Source organism: Neolamprologus multifasciatus, chromosome 18 (assembly GCF_963576455.1).
Source record: "Neolamprologus multifasciatus chromosome 18, fNeoMul1.2, whole genome shotgun sequence".
NCBI classification, from domain to species: Eukaryota; Metazoa; Chordata; class Actinopteri; order Cichliformes; family Cichlidae; genus Neolamprologus; species Neolamprologus multifasciatus.
Window position 1 is genome coordinate 8,805,229 of NC_140456.1, and position 16,389 is coordinate 8,821,617.

General features: G+C 38.5%; 2 protein-coding genes across 5 annotated transcripts; both read right to left on the reverse strand.

Moving 5' to 3' along the window:
- Positions 1-1,000: 1,000 nt before the first annotated feature.
- Positions 1,001-8,249, reverse strand: LOC146497295 (acyl-coenzyme A thioesterase 2, mitochondrial-like). Its single transcript, XM_085141781.1, has 4 exons — positions 8,157-8,249; positions 7,468-7,923; positions 5,540-5,727; positions 1,001-4,451 (listed from the first exon to the last, which is right to left on the reverse strand). Exons 2-4 carry the CDS (start codon positions 7,916-7,918, stop codon positions 3,864-3,866), a joined length of 1,227 nt encoding a protein of 408 aa, XP_084997907.1. The 5' UTR covers positions 7,919-7,923; positions 8,157-8,249; the 3' UTR covers positions 1,001-3,863.
- Positions 8,157-16,236, reverse strand: LOC146497296 (acyl-coenzyme A thioesterase 2, mitochondrial-like). Of its 4 annotated transcripts, none has more exons than XM_085141771.1 (4): positions 15,786-16,236; positions 13,855-14,042; positions 9,081-12,764; positions 8,157-8,255 (listed from the first exon to the last, which is right to left on the reverse strand). In XM_085141771.1, exons 1-3 carry the CDS (start codon positions 16,234-16,236, stop codon positions 12,156-12,158), a joined length of 1,248 nt encoding a protein of 415 aa, XP_084997897.1. In that variant the 3' UTR covers positions 8,157-8,255; positions 9,081-12,155. The 4 variants fall into 4 exon arrangements, with proteins under 4 accessions (XP_084997897.1, XP_084997898.1, XP_084997900.1 ...); XM_085141772.1 differs by having other exon boundaries at positions 8,157-8,258; XM_085141774.1 differs by lacking the exon at positions 8,157-8,255 and having other exon boundaries at positions 9,081-9,185; positions 9,403-12,764.
- Between the last annotated feature and the right edge of the window lie 153 nt (positions 16,237-16,389).

The window sequence follows — 16,389 nt, forward strand, 5'->3', positions numbered from 1 at the left end:
TCAGAAAACAACTGTCATTAGAGCCTTATGATTGGAAGAACAAAATTGGAAGAACAAAAGGAACAATGCAATGAGGAAGACTGGCAATGTGTTGGCTTAACACACACACACACACACACACACATATATATATATATATATATATATATATATATATATACATATATATGTTATATAATAACAACAACAGGAAGAACTTTGGCCAGATTTATTCAGCTTACATTGATCGGTCTTCCTATAAAATGTTTATTTACTGAGTTGGTTTGGAAACTAACCAATGACGGTTTCTACCAAACAGGCTAAATGGCAAAAAACACTCAGGTTTTTGTTTTTGTTTTTTCATTAGAGCCTGCACTTGTAGGTGAAGTTGAGAGATACCAGTTTGTAGTAACTGATCTACAAACCCCACATCCCACACCTCCCACCCTGATGTGGTTTGTGCCATTAAAGGTGGAAAGTGGTATGAGGCTTTAAGCAGCTTAAGATCAGTCCAATATTCTTCATTCTTATATATGGTCTGTTTGTGATGCAGATAGTGAGCAAGAAGTTGTTAGATGTGATGATGATGGAAGCAAGGAAAGCAAGAAAATGATAAGGAAGTGTGATAGTAAGAATGAAGACAAGTCTTCAATTCTGAATATTTACTTATTTTGGCCTTTCATGATTTTAACCATTATACTGTAGGAACAGAAGGTCAGGAAAGCTGATTCCTTTTATCTGTTTCTGCAAATCAAACATGTTTCTAGAGAAGTCTTGTATGTGCCTCTGACAGATTTAGACTTAAGGTAATTGAAGGCCTTCTTGCAACAATTGCTGAATTTTCTTTCTTAAATAAAGTATATTTAGTGGCACTGTATTTTTTTCTATTTTACATTTTCCTTCATCATTGTTGTGCATTTTATTCATTTTAGTGGCATTTTACATTGTTAGCACTTTGTGCAGCATGGACTGTTGGAAATCTGCTATATGCATATATAAACCTGACCTTAATCTGGATGTCTTTTATACAAAGAAAGTAATTTTAATGTTTTAACATTTTTGATGCAAAGGACTTTAAAAAAAATCATATTGCAGAAAGTATTTAACTACTATCTGGATACAACTAGTGTTGTCAAGAGACCTCTCCCATGCTCCCAGGATGTGGGTGTGAATGCCAGAGCACTCTGGAATGCACACAAAGCCTTTGCAGACTATTAAGGATCACACATCCTATCACTACCATATGCAAACTTATATTATTAAAAGATTATACTGACTACTAAGTACAATTTTCTATTGACAAGTGTGTTTATTATACAGGCCCATGTATCTAAAGACCTGACCTGGGTTCTGTCTGCACATGGTAAGCAGGTTCCCTAGCTGATGGACTTCAAGCCTTCTGATGACTCAACCAAGGATACACCAATAATTTACTGATCTTTTTTTCTGTTTCCACCTCCTGGAAGTAAAAAAGTTGATCTAGATCTTACTTTTTTCAAGCCACAGCCACTTGTAACATTATAACAAATACAAAACCTGCAGACAGAATCACAACTAAAAATAACAGTTGTACAGGGAGGGCACCATTTTCTTTGAAATAACATCTCACCTTATAGGAATTTTATCCCCTCCCGACCCCCTTTTTGATTCATTTAGAGCCAGTGTTGGGACTAACGCGTTATTAAGTAACACGTTACAGTAACTACGTTATTATTGTGGTAACGAGCACGGTAACTAGTTATTATGCCAACATCAGGAACGCGTTAGTCGTTACTGGGATTTAGATAGGGTCGTTACTCGTTACTTCGTGTGGTGGCTATCGCGGAGCTTCCACAGATTCAATAACATTAGCAAGTGTTGGAGGCAGCAGGTGGAAGAGAAGGAAAAGAGACCCGAGGCGGCCGCCGGTCCAAGTGTGAACTGAACTTCAGGTAAGAAGTTATGACCTGCAGTCTATCTGGGTCAGATATAAACCAAGTTTAGGTGGAGTTTATTTTCGTTATTCTGACTTTTTCCGTACTGCGTACTAGCTAGCATGACGGAGTTTCTATACAGCTGGGTGGGTGCTATGAAGTTAATGATGTTGAACTTTATTTTGTTCACAAGTTATGCCAACCGTCCCATCTGGTATTCAGAGAAAATATTACGCGTTTCTTATTGAGGTGAAAAGGAACAGTTTGTCCCGTAATTCGGCTACATTGAAAAAGGCACAAAGCTGGAGTTATTCTGTGTCTTTGCTGCACAGCTGCCTCTTCTTCTCTCATTCTCCCCCCTCCCTCTCCCGTTTCTACTTCAATCATGAAAACTGATCAATGATCAGCTGATCGGCTCTCTTGTTTGTTTAACGCCCACTTTGCGCCAGAAAGAGGAAACCAGCCGATGTCGCGTTAAACAACAGCAGCACGTTTTAGCTTGATCAGCTGTTGTTAGGATTTATTTAATATTAATTCCTAGTATCAGCTGATGTTTGCTGGAGCCACAGCTGCAAAAAAGCTGCTGGTCATGATGTCGGTTTGTTTATCTGGTGAGAGGGAAACATGAAACCAGGAGATGTCCTTACTGAATCATCAGAGCTGAACAGGTGATGGAGAAACAGGTTTGCCTTTTAGGTGACGTGAATGAGTTGAAGGGAAGTTATGAATTGTTTCTGAGAGACAGATAACCCCAGGATCCTTTTTAGGTAGCTGACAGCTGGTAACTGTGCAGGAGCGGATCTAGCAAAGTTTTGCCAGGGGGGCCAGGTAGGGCATTAACAGGGAGAGGTGGGCACAAAGAAATACTTTTCTTTCTTATTCTCATTTAAAATGTCTAGCTTTTAAAAAATAATTATCTGAATCTTACAACAAACGATTGATGCATATATACCATCAAAACAGTGAACATCACTGTCACAACAGTGTTTGTTTTCATTCAAAGGCTTTATGATTTTTCCTATAATGGCCGGTCTCTAGTCAAAATGCCCGGGCCGATTTTTTTGTCCCCGTCCAGCCCTGTATGCAGCTCATCTGCAGTCTGGTGTTACCTACATCTTCCTATTCAGAAGGCAGAATTTCCGAGTTCTGAGTACAATCAAAGCACCATGACTGCAGTTTTTTGTGTTGGATGTAAAAGGCGCACATGACGCTGTGACGTAGGCTAGAATCATGGCAGCAGTCAATGACGGTCCAGGCGTGGGATTTCTCTCGTGGAAATATGTATTATCTTTTCCTTTCTATTGGTAGGTGGCACAGTGCACTTGTGGCAAGTAAGCAAGCTAGAAGACTGGTTAGAAGTTATGGAAGCAACACATTAACAAGAGAATTCTGAGTAAAACCAAAGTTACTTTCCCTAGTAACTAGTTACTTTGAAAGTAACTAGTAACTTGAAGTAACTGAGTTACTTTTGATAGAAGTAACTAGTAATGTAACTAAGTTACTATTTTAAAGTAACTTACCCAACACTGTTTAGAGCAATATTTGCATGTTTTACATCAAAGTCTACTGCTTATAGTCAGATGCAGAGTAAACAGAATTAATGCTGACTTAAGTAACTCTGAGTTAATTGTTGGACTCGGAGCTTGTTGAACCTGCTTTCAAGAATAGTGCACAGGGAAAGCAGACGAATCTACAAATGATGCTCCAGAGAAGTCCAAACAAAAGTCTGTGAAGAATAAAACCGTTAACAACAACAACAGGAAGAGACGTGAGGATACTTAGTGAAGGAACAAACAAATTGACAGCTGAGGGAGGGACAAACTGAGGCAAACACAGAGAAACAGTGAAGCTTGAAAGATAAGTGGGAAGATACTCATACAAATCACGGCTCTTCTACGAATCACACATTTTTAACAAGTTGTCGTAAATTAATTTGATGTTATTTATTTTTCTGTTACTCAGTTTTTATAATTATTTTTTTCTTTTATAACTTGGTTTTAGTCTGTCCAGCATCTTCTTCCACAGGTGGACCTCAGCTGCTGCGTGTGCCTTGGGTTCACCTCCCCACGAGGATAAATACCTAAGAACTCCATGTGCAGAAGAAGGGCAGAAGGGTATATAAGGTGGCTCCAGCAAGTGTCCAGCTCCAGGGTAAGACACACTCTCAAAGTTCTCCTTTCCATGACGCTTCAGTCTCTCCACCATCTGGTCCATGTATGCCTTGCTGTCCCAGCAGAGGTCATCCTCTCCAGCCACAAAGAGTAAATGAGCCTTTGCTCGTTCAATAGGGATGAGGCTGCCCTTGTTCTTCTCTGCTAGCGGGTCTTCATAAATATACTTTCCAATACTGGCACCTGACTCAGTGGGAACCCACTTACTGCAGTCATACCCTAATGGTGAGAGAATCTTCTGTTTCTTGTAATAGAGAGGAAGCCCCACATTGGCACTGCAGCCATTGATGCATACTGCAGCCTCGACACCTGGCACAAAGGTAGCAAGTGAGAGTGTAAGGTCTGCTGCCTTTGATCTTGCTACTATGCCAACTCCTTTACTGCCCACCTGTGAAATAACACAAACTAAAGCTGATAAAATTTATAGAAACACTTCGAGCTTAGGACTGACTTCATTTGTTAAACCTTTTATGCACTTTGAGAGTGTGACCATTCATCATCCCTGCAAATGAAATGGATAAGGCATTATTGCTAGTGAAGACAAACCTTTGATGGCAAAATTAACCCTTTCATGCATAAATTATGACAACCTCAATCAGGATTTTTTTCTTGAGTGTTTCTATTCATCTTTAGGCATAAAAAAATGAATACAAATATTTGAGAAAAAATCCTGATTGAGGTTGTCATAATTCATGCATGGCAGGGTTAAATAACAATAATTACAATGAAACACGTCATATATCTATAGTAACATTAAAAGACCAGTGGGTGGCAGGGTATGGAGTGACACATCAGTGTCCAATGTAGTGGTTTATGTGCAAGTATACCAACAACACTGACACAAATACAAGAAAACTGCCTTTGAATAGCTGTTCACTGTAGTGACCACTATGGATGAAAGGGTTCATTTAGAAATAAAAGAGTCAAACATTCACAATAATATATTTTGTATGTGATATTCTTTAAATTATCATATTTAATTAAATAAAACAATAAAGTTCATAGTTATTTTTGCTATGTACCTTGATTTTATTCTTTTAGATACCAATTAAGCTGATCTACTGTAGTAAACTTGATTTTTGTAGAAAAAAATGAAATTGTTCATATTTTAAGTTCACCTAACAAGATTATAGTAAATAATTACTGAGATTTTGAGAAACAGGTAGGTTGATTTTATTGTTAGCTTAGCCAGACCAATTGCCCATATTTGGGTTCTGTGCTGGGCTGGCTGCAGCTTTATGTTTGGAGAAACTAATTCACTTATCCAAATCTCTAAACAAAAGAAAATGAGAAACGTTCTCAGAATGTGACCGTTTTATTTAATTTCATTTTTTCCTTATTAAGAGCATTGGGGACCCTATTAGCTGGAGGAATCCAGCAGCTGAATTTCAGGGTCCACAAAAAAGAAACAAATACATGTTTCTGGAAAAGGAAAAGCCTCTTCAGACCTTACGAGTGCTCATTAAAATAACTCACCTTAGGTTGCTGTTTTAAGAAATCCATTGCTTCCTTAAAGTGATCCAGATGAATCTTTTGCATATTTTCCAATTTGGTTTCGCCCACACATATATAGAGGACGACAAAGCCTTTGTTAGCCAGTAGACTGGCTCTTGTCTCAGATCTCAATGTAGATATATCCAAGACAGCGGGAAACAGACCTTCTCCTGGAACATAGTAGACACAAAATTTTCTTCTGTCAATGAAAAAAAAAACTTTCATTTTTAATTTCTAGTTTTCCTTAAGATCTAATCTTTGTCACTTTATTGTGTGACTAAATAAAAGAACAATAGAAAGACAGCAGTTACAGCCATAACTGAATAAAAGCCTGACACCCTTTGAACTTTAAACTAGTTGACAGATGGACTGAAATGAAAACTGATGACGTGACAACGAACAAGGAAACTGAGGACCTAAATACACAGGATAACAAGCGGGAACACCTGGGAAACAACACTGGGCATAATCTAAATGATTAGACAGTGGAAGCAAAGCTGAACACCAAGCACATGAGACAATGACTATCTAAATACAACTGAAAACACATTGAGATGCGACTACAGCTGTGTCTCAATTCAGGGGCTGCATCCTTTGGAGGACCCGGCCTTCATGGTCTACGTGGGCCGGGTCCTCTGAAGACTGAGAAGGCCGGAAGTGCGAGGCTGTGAAGTGGGATGGTCTAGCCTTCAGATTTGTGCCACTGCTGTCTCGGTGAAGCTTAATAAACTCAGCAGTCTGCTCCTTGCTATATAAAATATAACAATGATATTAGAATAAATTCTCTACCATCTCAAACTTCTATTTAATCAGTTTTCTGTTTGACGTTTATTCAGCTGTATGAAAACTGTAACGTTAATCTCAGCCGAACAGATTTACTTGGGAACAAATAAAATACTGAAAAAAGCCAAACAATAACATTAAGTTATCTAACTGACTTATATATCATGTTTAACCTGAGTAGCAGAAGACACAGGGTCTGAAACGATTGTGCTGGGAGTTCAGTGTTCTCTAGTGAGCCTTGACCACCTCGTCAGCTATCGAGCTGGTGAGTAACAGACGTCTCTGAAAAAAGAAACTTTTGCAAATATGTGATGTCTTGATAAACCGAGCAGATATTTGAAGTTCTCACTTGAAAATATGTTAAAAGTTTATTTTGTGACCCAGAAAGAGCAATATTTCAAACTCTTTAGCCGTACTCCTCTGCCATTGCCCCATTTGAAAATTATTTTTATATTATTATAAAAATGTTATAAATACTAATTTAATTAATACAGTATTGCAAAGAGTAATAGTAATAATATTACAGCTACACAGGTGCCACCATTGTTGGAAATGGGAACTTGCTGTTATGCGCTATGAATTCTGGGATAGATTAGGCCACGAAGGATACACCCAACCCATCCTTCAAATTCGGGGAAATGAAGGATGCATTTGTCGGCCGCATTTGGATTGGGACAGCCTTCATTGCGTCGCTGTGATGTAATCGGCCTGCAAATGCGGCCTCCAAAGGATGCATCCCCTGAACTGAGACACAGAGATGAGGAAACAAACAGAGACAAAGACCAATACACATAAACTTTACAAAGACAGAAGGGATAAAGAGAGACTACTGAAACGATAGGTAAATAAGGGACAAGACAAGGAGGAAAAAGGAACCTAACAATAACAAACAAGAAATTATGAACCAGGATTAAAGATAGACTCGGGATAAAAAGAACTAAACTCAGGACTACACTGTAAAAAGCTAAAATCATTTCTTACAGCAAAGGAAACAATCATAAATCCACAAGAAACCCAAAACATTGGGTCAAAGACCCAGGACCATTACAATTGTATTTGTTCAGAAACACTCATCGGGCTGTCATTTAATTAAAATAAAGAGCGAAAGCTTGGAACAACTGCAGTACCTGGAGGAGTGAACAGGACTCCACTAATGTTCCCCTCTTTGACAGGAACCCGACTGACCCCATCTCCAATCAGAACCCTCTCATTTGTCTCTTCTGCCAGTATCCTGCCTTCCTCCTCGTGCACAGAAAAATTCACCAACTGAGGCTCCAGAGACTTTATCTTTTGAAACTTTTTGTGCATGGTGTCTGGCCTCATGGACCACACGAGACCCATAGTTTCTACTCCAACGTAGGTCCCACCAAGTGAGGGATCTCTGTTCAGGTCGACCTCCCCACTGCCATCAGCCCTGTAGGTGGCCGAGGAGCTGAACACCACTCCCTTCTCATCAGTTAATCTGGCTCTCATAGTGACCACCTGTCTGGACCTCAACCCTTCCACCTTCACCTTAATGGGTTCGTCGAACAGACACCTGGCTCTTGGTAGCAGCCTCAATCTTACTTGAGAGGACATCTTTTCTGAAAGAGTGAAACTGGAGCAAATAAGTATTGATAGGCAGGCAGACTAACAATCACAATGAATTGGACTACTGGGAACCGGTTTGCTACAAAAAACAGTTCTCAGTTCCCATCTCTAGTAATCAGTGTGCTGATTTTGTATGATAACCAATACAAAACTTTATCATGACGTAATGCTGAAGAACCGGCTTCATTCATGACAGAAACATTACTTTCACCACTATATAAGCTACCTGGAGATCTTTGGCTCTCTGGAAGGACTGTGACAGTGATATCTATCTCTGTGCTGGGGGTCTGTCTGAGAGATTTCCTTCCTCCACTTCTTTCTTCTGCTGCTTGTTCCAGAAAAAGAAAAACAGCATTAGAGGAGTGCTGTTTTCACAGACTTGGCAACTTTCAGATAAATGGGAGCAGTGGAACAAACTGAACTCAACTCTTTGGTTGACTGAAATAGAACATGAAGTGATCTTCATTCAGTATTCAGTTATAGAATTCAGTATGAAAATATCTACAACAAAACTACAAAATCCTTGAGATAAATTCAGCGTGTATTGGGTAATCTTGCAGGATTAAGTGGTCTCACTCCACACCCATATAACATATCCATACAGTGGGACAAACTAAATAAAAAAATGCCTAAAAATACTGTCAAGACGTTGTAAATTTGCATATGTAATATATTGCATGGGGTAGTAAATGTGTTTAACAGGATTTGCTTGAATGACAGGGTAACTCTTAATGTGCTACCTTTTAGTTAATTTTGAGCAACTGTCGATTAACCCATATCAGTATGAGAACTTTACATCAGAAACCCTCCCATGATTCTAAAACAATCTTCGTACAGTTAATAAAATAGATTTTCTATTTTAATATAATTTCAATTAATATAATTTTCTATATTCAGTACAAATATACAGTCAGCTGAGGAATTACCTATTTTAGCCAGTTTAATTCCTCTATTCAGCTATACTAGTATTTGAACATTCATTTCAGTTTTCTCTTTTACATTTTCTGGTTCACACTTAAAACATTTTAATTATCCTCATTAAACCTAAACACATGCCAGTGGAATGGCAAAAGGAACAGCAGAGAAGAACCAATCCAAGGACATCAATTCACAGTCAAAATGATTTAAAAGTAATGTTAATAAAACTTACAAAAACAGAAGTGTTAACAGAAGCTGACTGTAAATAAGCAATAGAGGGCTGTGCAGTCCTGGAAAAGGAGACAAGTCCAGAAGATGATCCACAGAAATGCCAAAACTGAAAAAGTCAAAAATCAACAAAGGAAAGAGCTGTGTCAAAAACTGGAGCTTTAAGTAAAGTGTTACCACTGTTATTCAAATAATATATAAAAAGACTACTGGAAATGCAGCTTCAAATTGCAGAAAAATTAAAAGTTAAGTTAAAGTTGTAAAAAAAAAAAAAAGATAGAAAAACAGCCGGAAAGCTTCCTTGGGGGTTAAGTCATGAAACAAACTTGATCACAGTTGAAGTCCGAGACACATAACTGCCCTCAGTAGTGCTGTTATTTATTGAGAGGGATTTTTAGCTTCACCGGATCACTCTTACAGTTGAAGTGCTGTTTATCAAATGGGGTTGAGAGGATAAGGGGTGGGGTGGGTTAGGTGGCAGAGGGAATAGTCTATCGATATTACTACTTGCCACGCTTTGAAATTGTAAAGCATTTTGGATCATCTATTTATATTTTTCCATGTCTGTTTCCAAAATTTTGTATTTCAAGGACATAATAATAACCAAGTTAATAACAAGTTCTAACCATGGTTACAAAACAAAATCAGCATCACTCAACAACAGCACCTGTTACTGATTAACTCACTAGGTGTGATTTGTGGGCAAAGGATAGCAGCAAGAGTGAAAGGTGAAGTTTACACACAGTGAAAGTGAACCAATGAAAACTAAAATTGCACCAACTTCTACGTGCAAAGCAATGAAATAGGAATGGTCAAGAGTAAGATCAGTTAATAGATCATGGATGAAATCAAGCCAGCAATGTGACTGGAAGGACAAATAAAGAAGCTGTGACTCACATATTTCTCATATGTCATCAGAAAACAACTGTCATTAGAGCCTTATGATTGGAAGAACAAAATTGGAAGAACAAAAGGAACAATGCAATGAGGGAGACTGGCAATGTGTTGGCTTAACACATTATATATATATATATATTATATAATAACAACAACAGGAAGCTCTTTGGACAGATTTATTCAGCTTACATTGATCGTACAATGGTACAAAACACTCAGGTTTTTGTTTTTTTCATTATTTTTGAAAAGAGCCTACACTTGTAGGTGAAGTTGAGAGGTACCAGTAAGTGATCTTCTTCACACCATTAGCCTCTTAAGCCACAAGCCTACCTGATCTCCTGCTTTTTGCCCCCATATCAGGGGGCGTTGGGGCTTAAGAGGTTAAAAAGAGGGTGAGTGCAGCCAGGTCAACATGACAAAAGTTGCTGTGCCAGGGACATCCTATCATTCCATGTCACACTGTCAAATTACAGTGTGACATGACTTTTTAGCCTACAAACCCCACATCCCACACCTCCCACCCCGATGTGGTTTGTGCCATTAAAGGTGGAAAGTGGTATGAGGCTTTAAGCAGCTTAAGATCAGACCAATATTCATCATTCTTATATATGGTCTGTTTGTGATGCAGATAGTGAGCAAGAAGTTGTTAGATGTGATGATGATGGAAGCAAGGAAAGCAAGAAAATGATAAGGAAGTGTGATAGTAAGAATGAGGACAAATGTCTTCAATTCTGAATATTTACTTATTTTGGCCTTCATGTTTTTAACCATTATACTGTAGGAACAGAAGGTCAGGAAAGCTGATTCCTTTTATCTGTTTCTGCAAATCAAACATGTTTCTAGAGAAGTCTTATATGTGCCTCTGACAGATTTAAACTTAAGGTAATTGAAGGTATTCTTGCAACAATTGCTGAATTTTCTTTCTTAAATAAAGTATATTTAGTGCCACTGTATTTTTTTCTATTTTAGATTTTCCTTCATCATTGTTGTGCATTTTATTCATTTTAGTGGCATTTTACATTGTTAGCACTTTGTGCAGCATGGACTGTTGGAAATCTGCTATATGTATATATAAACCTGACCTTAAACTGGATGTCTTTTATACAAAGAAAGTAATTTTAATGTTTTAACATTTTTGATGCAAAGGACTTTAAAAAAAATCATATTGCAGAAAGTATTTAACTACTATCTGGATACAACTAGTGTTGTCAAGAGACCTCTCCCATGCTCCCAGGATGTGGGTGTGAATGCCAGAGCACTCTGGAATGCACACAAAGCCTTTGCAGACTATTAAGGATCACACATCCTATCACTACCATATGCAAACTTATATTATTAAAAGATTATACTGACTACTAAGTACAATTTTCTATTGACAAGTGTGTTTATTATACAGGCCCATGTATCTAAAGACCTGACCTGGGTTCTGTCTGCACATGGTAAGCAGGTTCCCTAGCTCATGGACTTCAAACCTTCTGATGACTCAACCAAGGATACACCAATAATTTACTGATCTTTTTTTCTGTTTCCACCTCCTGGAAGTAAAAAAGTTGATCTAGATCTTACTTTTTTCAAGCCAGAGCCACTTGTAACATTATAACAAATACAAAACCTGCAGACAGAATCACAACTAAAAATAACAGTTGTACAGGGAGGGCACCATTTTCTTTGAAATAACATCTCACCTTATAGGAATTTTATCCCCTCCCGACCCCCTTTTTGATTCATTTAGAGCAATATTTGCATGTTTTACATCAAAGTCTACCGCTTATAGTCAGATGCAGAGTAAACAGAATTAATGCTGAGTTAAGTAACTCGGAGTTAATTGTTGGACTCGGAGCTTGTTGAACCTGCTTTCAAGAATAGTGCACAGGGAAAGCAGACGAATCTACAAATGATGCTCCAGAAAAGTCCAAACAAAAGCCTGTGAAGAATAAAACCGTTAACAACAACAACAGGAAGAGACGTGAGGATACTTAGTGAAGGAACAAACAAATTGACAGCTGAGGGAGGGACAAACTGAGGCAAACACAGAGAAACAGTGAAGCTTGAAAGATAAGTGGGAAGATACTCATACAAATCACGGCTCTTCTACGAATCACACATTTTTAACAAGTTGCCGTAAATTAATTTGATGTTATTTATTTTTCTGTTACTCAGTTTTTATAATTATTTTTTTCTTTTATAACTTGGCTTTAGTCTGTCCAGCATCACAACTCAGGTGAGTTCTGAAGAACTCCTGGATCTTCTTCCACAGGTGGACCTCAGCTGCTGCGTGTGCCTTGGGTTCACCTCCCCACGAGGATAAATACCTAAGAACTCCATGTGCAGCAGAAGGGCAGAAGGGTTCATAAGGTGGCTCCAGCAAGTGTCCAGCTCCAGGGTAAGACACACTCTCAAAGTTCTCCTTTCCATGACGCTTCAGTCTCTCCACCATCTGGTCCATGTATGCCTTGCTGTCCCAGCAGAGGTCATCCTCTCCAGCCACAAAGAGTAAATGAGCCTTTGCTCGTTCAATGGGGATGAGGCTGCCCTTGTTCTTCTCTGCTAGCGGGTCTTCATAAATATACTTTCCAATACTGGCACCTGACTCAGTGGGAACCAACTTACTGCAGTCATACCCTAATGGTGAGAGAATCTTCTTTTTCTTGTAATAGAGAGGAAGCCCCATATTGGCACTGAAGCCATTGATGCATACTGCAGCCTCGACACCTGGCACAAAGGTAGCAAGTGAGAGTGCAAGGTCTGCTGCCTTTGATCTTGCTAGTATGCCAACTCCTTTACTGCCCACCTGTGAAATAACACAAACTAAAGCTGATAAAATTTATAGAAACACTTCAAACTAAGTACTGACTTCATTTGTTAAACCTTTTATGCACTTTGAGAGTGTGACCATTCATCATCCCTGCAAATGAAATGGATAAGGCATTATTGCTAGTGAAGACAAACCTTTGATGGCAAAATTAACCCTTTCATGCATAAATTATGACAACCTCAATCAGGATTTTTTTCTTGAGTGTTTCTATTCATCTTTAGGCATAAAAAAATGAATACAAATATTTGAGAATAAAATATCCTGATTGAGGTTGTCATAATTTATGCATGACAGGGTTAAATAACAATAATTACAATGAAACACGTCATATATCTATAGAACATTACACGACCAGTGGGTGGCAGGGTATGGAGTGACACATCAGTGTCCAATGTAGTGGCTTATGTGCAAGTATACCAACAACACTGACACAAATACAAGAAAACTGCCTTTGAATAGCTGTTCACTGTAGTGACCACTATGGATGAAAGGGTTCATTTAAAAATAAAAGAGTCAAACATTCACAATAATATATTTTGTATGTGATATTCTTTAAATTATCATATTTAATTAAATAAAACAATAAAGTTCATAGTTATTTTTGCTATGTACCTTGATTTTATCCTTTTAGATACCAATTAAGCTGATTTACTGTAGTAAACTTGATTTTTGTAGAAAAAAATGAAATTGTTCATATTTTAAGTTCAACTAACAAGATTATAGTAAATAATTACTGAGATTTTGAGAAACAGGTAGGTTGATTTTATTGTTAGCTTAGCCAGACCAATTCCCCATATTTGGGTTCTGTGCTGGGCTGGCTGCAGCTTTATGTTTGGAGGAACTAATTCACTTATCCAAATCTCTAAACAAAAGAAAATGAGAAATGTTCTCAGAATGTGACTGTTTTATTTTGTTTTATTTTTTCCTTATTAAGAGCATTGGGGACCCTATTAGCTGGAGGAATCCAGCAGCTGAATTTCAGGGTCCACAAAAAAGAAACAAATACATGTTTCTGGAAAAGGAAAAGCCTCTTCAGACCTTACGAGTGCTCATTAAAATAACTCACCTTAGGTTGCTGTTTTAAGAAATCCATTGCTTCCTTAAAGTGATCCAGATGAATCTTTTGCATATTTTCCAATTTGGTTTCGCCCACACATATATAGAGGACGACAAAGCCTTTGTTAGCCAGTAGACTGGCTCTTGTCTCAGATCTCAATGTAGATATATCCAAGACAGCGGGAAACAGACCTTCTCCTGGAACATAGTAGACACAAAATTTTCTTCTGTCAATGAAAAAAAAACCTTTTTCATTTTTAATTTCTAGTTTTCCTTAAGATCTAATCTTTGTCACTTTATTGTGTGACTAAATAAAAGAACAATAGAAAGACAGCAGTTACAGCCATAACTGAATAAAAGCTTGACACCCTTTGAACTTTAAACTAGTTGACAGATGGACTGAAATGAAAACTGATGACGTGACAACGAACAAAGGAAACTGAGGACCTAAATACACAGGATAACAAGCGGGAACACCTGGGAAACAACACTGGGCATAATCTAAATGATTAGACAGTGGAAGCAAAGCTGAACACCAAGCACATGAGACAATGACTATCTAAATACAACTGAAAACACATTGAGATGCGACTACAGCTGTGTCTCAATTCAGGGGCTGCATCCTTTGGAGGACCCGGCCTTCATGGTCTACGTGGGCCGGGTCCTCTGAAGACTGAGAAGGCCGGAAGTGCGAGGCTGTGAAGTGGGATGGTCTAGCCTTCAGATTTGTGCCACTGCTGTCTCGGTGAAGCTTAATAAACTCAGCAGTCTGCTCCTTGCTATATAAAATATAACAATGATATTAGAATAAATTCTCTACCATCTCAAACTTCTATTTAATCAGTTTTCTGTTTGACGTTTATTCAGCTGTATGAAAACTGTAACGTTAATCTCAGCCGAACAGATTTACTTGGGAACAAATAAAATACTGAAAAAAGCCAAACAATAACATTAAGTTATCTAACTGACTTATATATCATGTTTAACCTGAGTAGCAGAAGACACAGGGTCTGAAACGATTGTGCTGGGAGTTCAGTGTTCTCTAGTGAGCCTTGACCACCTCGTCAGCTATCGAGCTGGTGAGTAACAGACGTCTCTGAAAAAAGAAACTTTTGCAAATATGTGATGTCTTGATAAACCGAGCAGATATTTGAAGTTCTCACTTGAAAATATGTTAAAAGTTTATTTTGTGACCCAGAAAGAGCAATATTTCAAACTCTTTAGCCGTACTCCTCTGCCATTGCCCCATTTGAAAATTATTTTTATATTATTATAAAAATGTTATAAATACTAATTTAATTAATACAGTATTGCAAAGAGTAATAGTAATAATATTACAGCTACACAGGTGCCACCATTGTTGGAAATGGGAACTTGCTGTTATGCGCTATGAATTCTGGGATAGATTAGGCCACGAAGGATACACCCAACCCATCCTTCAAATTCGGGGAAATGAAGGATGCATTTGTCGGCCGCATTTGGATTGGGACAGCCTTCATTGCGTCGCTGTGATGTAATCGGCCTGCAAATGCGGCCTCCAAAGGATGCATCCCCTGAACTGAGACACAGAGATGAGGAAACAAACAGAGACAAAGACCAATACACATAAACTTTACAAAGACAGAAGGGATAAAGAGAGACTACTGAAACGATAGGTAAATAAGGGACAAGACAAGGAGGAAAAAGGAACCTAACAATAACAAACAAGAAATTATGAACCAGGATTAAAGATAGACTCGGGATAAAAAGAACTAAACTCAGGACTACACTGTAAAAAGCTAAAATCATTTCTTACAGCAAAGGAAACAATCATAAATCCACAAGAAACCCAAAACATTGGGTCAAAGACCCAGGACCATTACAATTGTATTTGTTCAGAAACACTCATCGGGCTGTCATTTAATTAAAATAAAGAGCGAAAGCTTGGAACAACTGCAGTACCTGGAGGAGTGAACAGGACTCCACTAATGTTCCCCTCTTTGACAGGAACCCGACTGACCCCATCTCCAATCAGAACCCTCTCATTTGTCTCTTCTGCCAGTATCCTGCCTTCCTCCTCGTGCACAGAAAAATTCACCAACTGAGGCTCCAGAGACTTTATCTTTTGAAACTTTTTGTGCATGGTGTCTGGCCTCATGGACCACACGAGACCCATAGTTTCTACTCCAACGTAGGTCCCACCAAGTGAGGGATCTCTGTTCAGGTCGACCTCCCCACTGCCATCAGCCCTGTAGGTGGCCGAGGAGCTGAACACCACTCCCTTCTCATCAGTTAATCTGGCTCTCATAGTGACCACCTGTCTGGACCTCAACCCTTCCACCTTCACCTTAATGGGTTCGTCGAACAGACACCTGGCTCTTGGTAGCAGCCTCAATCTTACTTGAGAGGACATCTTTTCTGAAAGAGTGAAACTGGAGCAAATAAGTATTGATAGGCAGGCAGACTAACAATCACAATGAATTGGACTACTGGGAACCGGTTTGCTACAAAAAACAGTTCTCAGTTCCCATCTCTAGTAATCAGTGTGCTGATTTTGTATGATAAC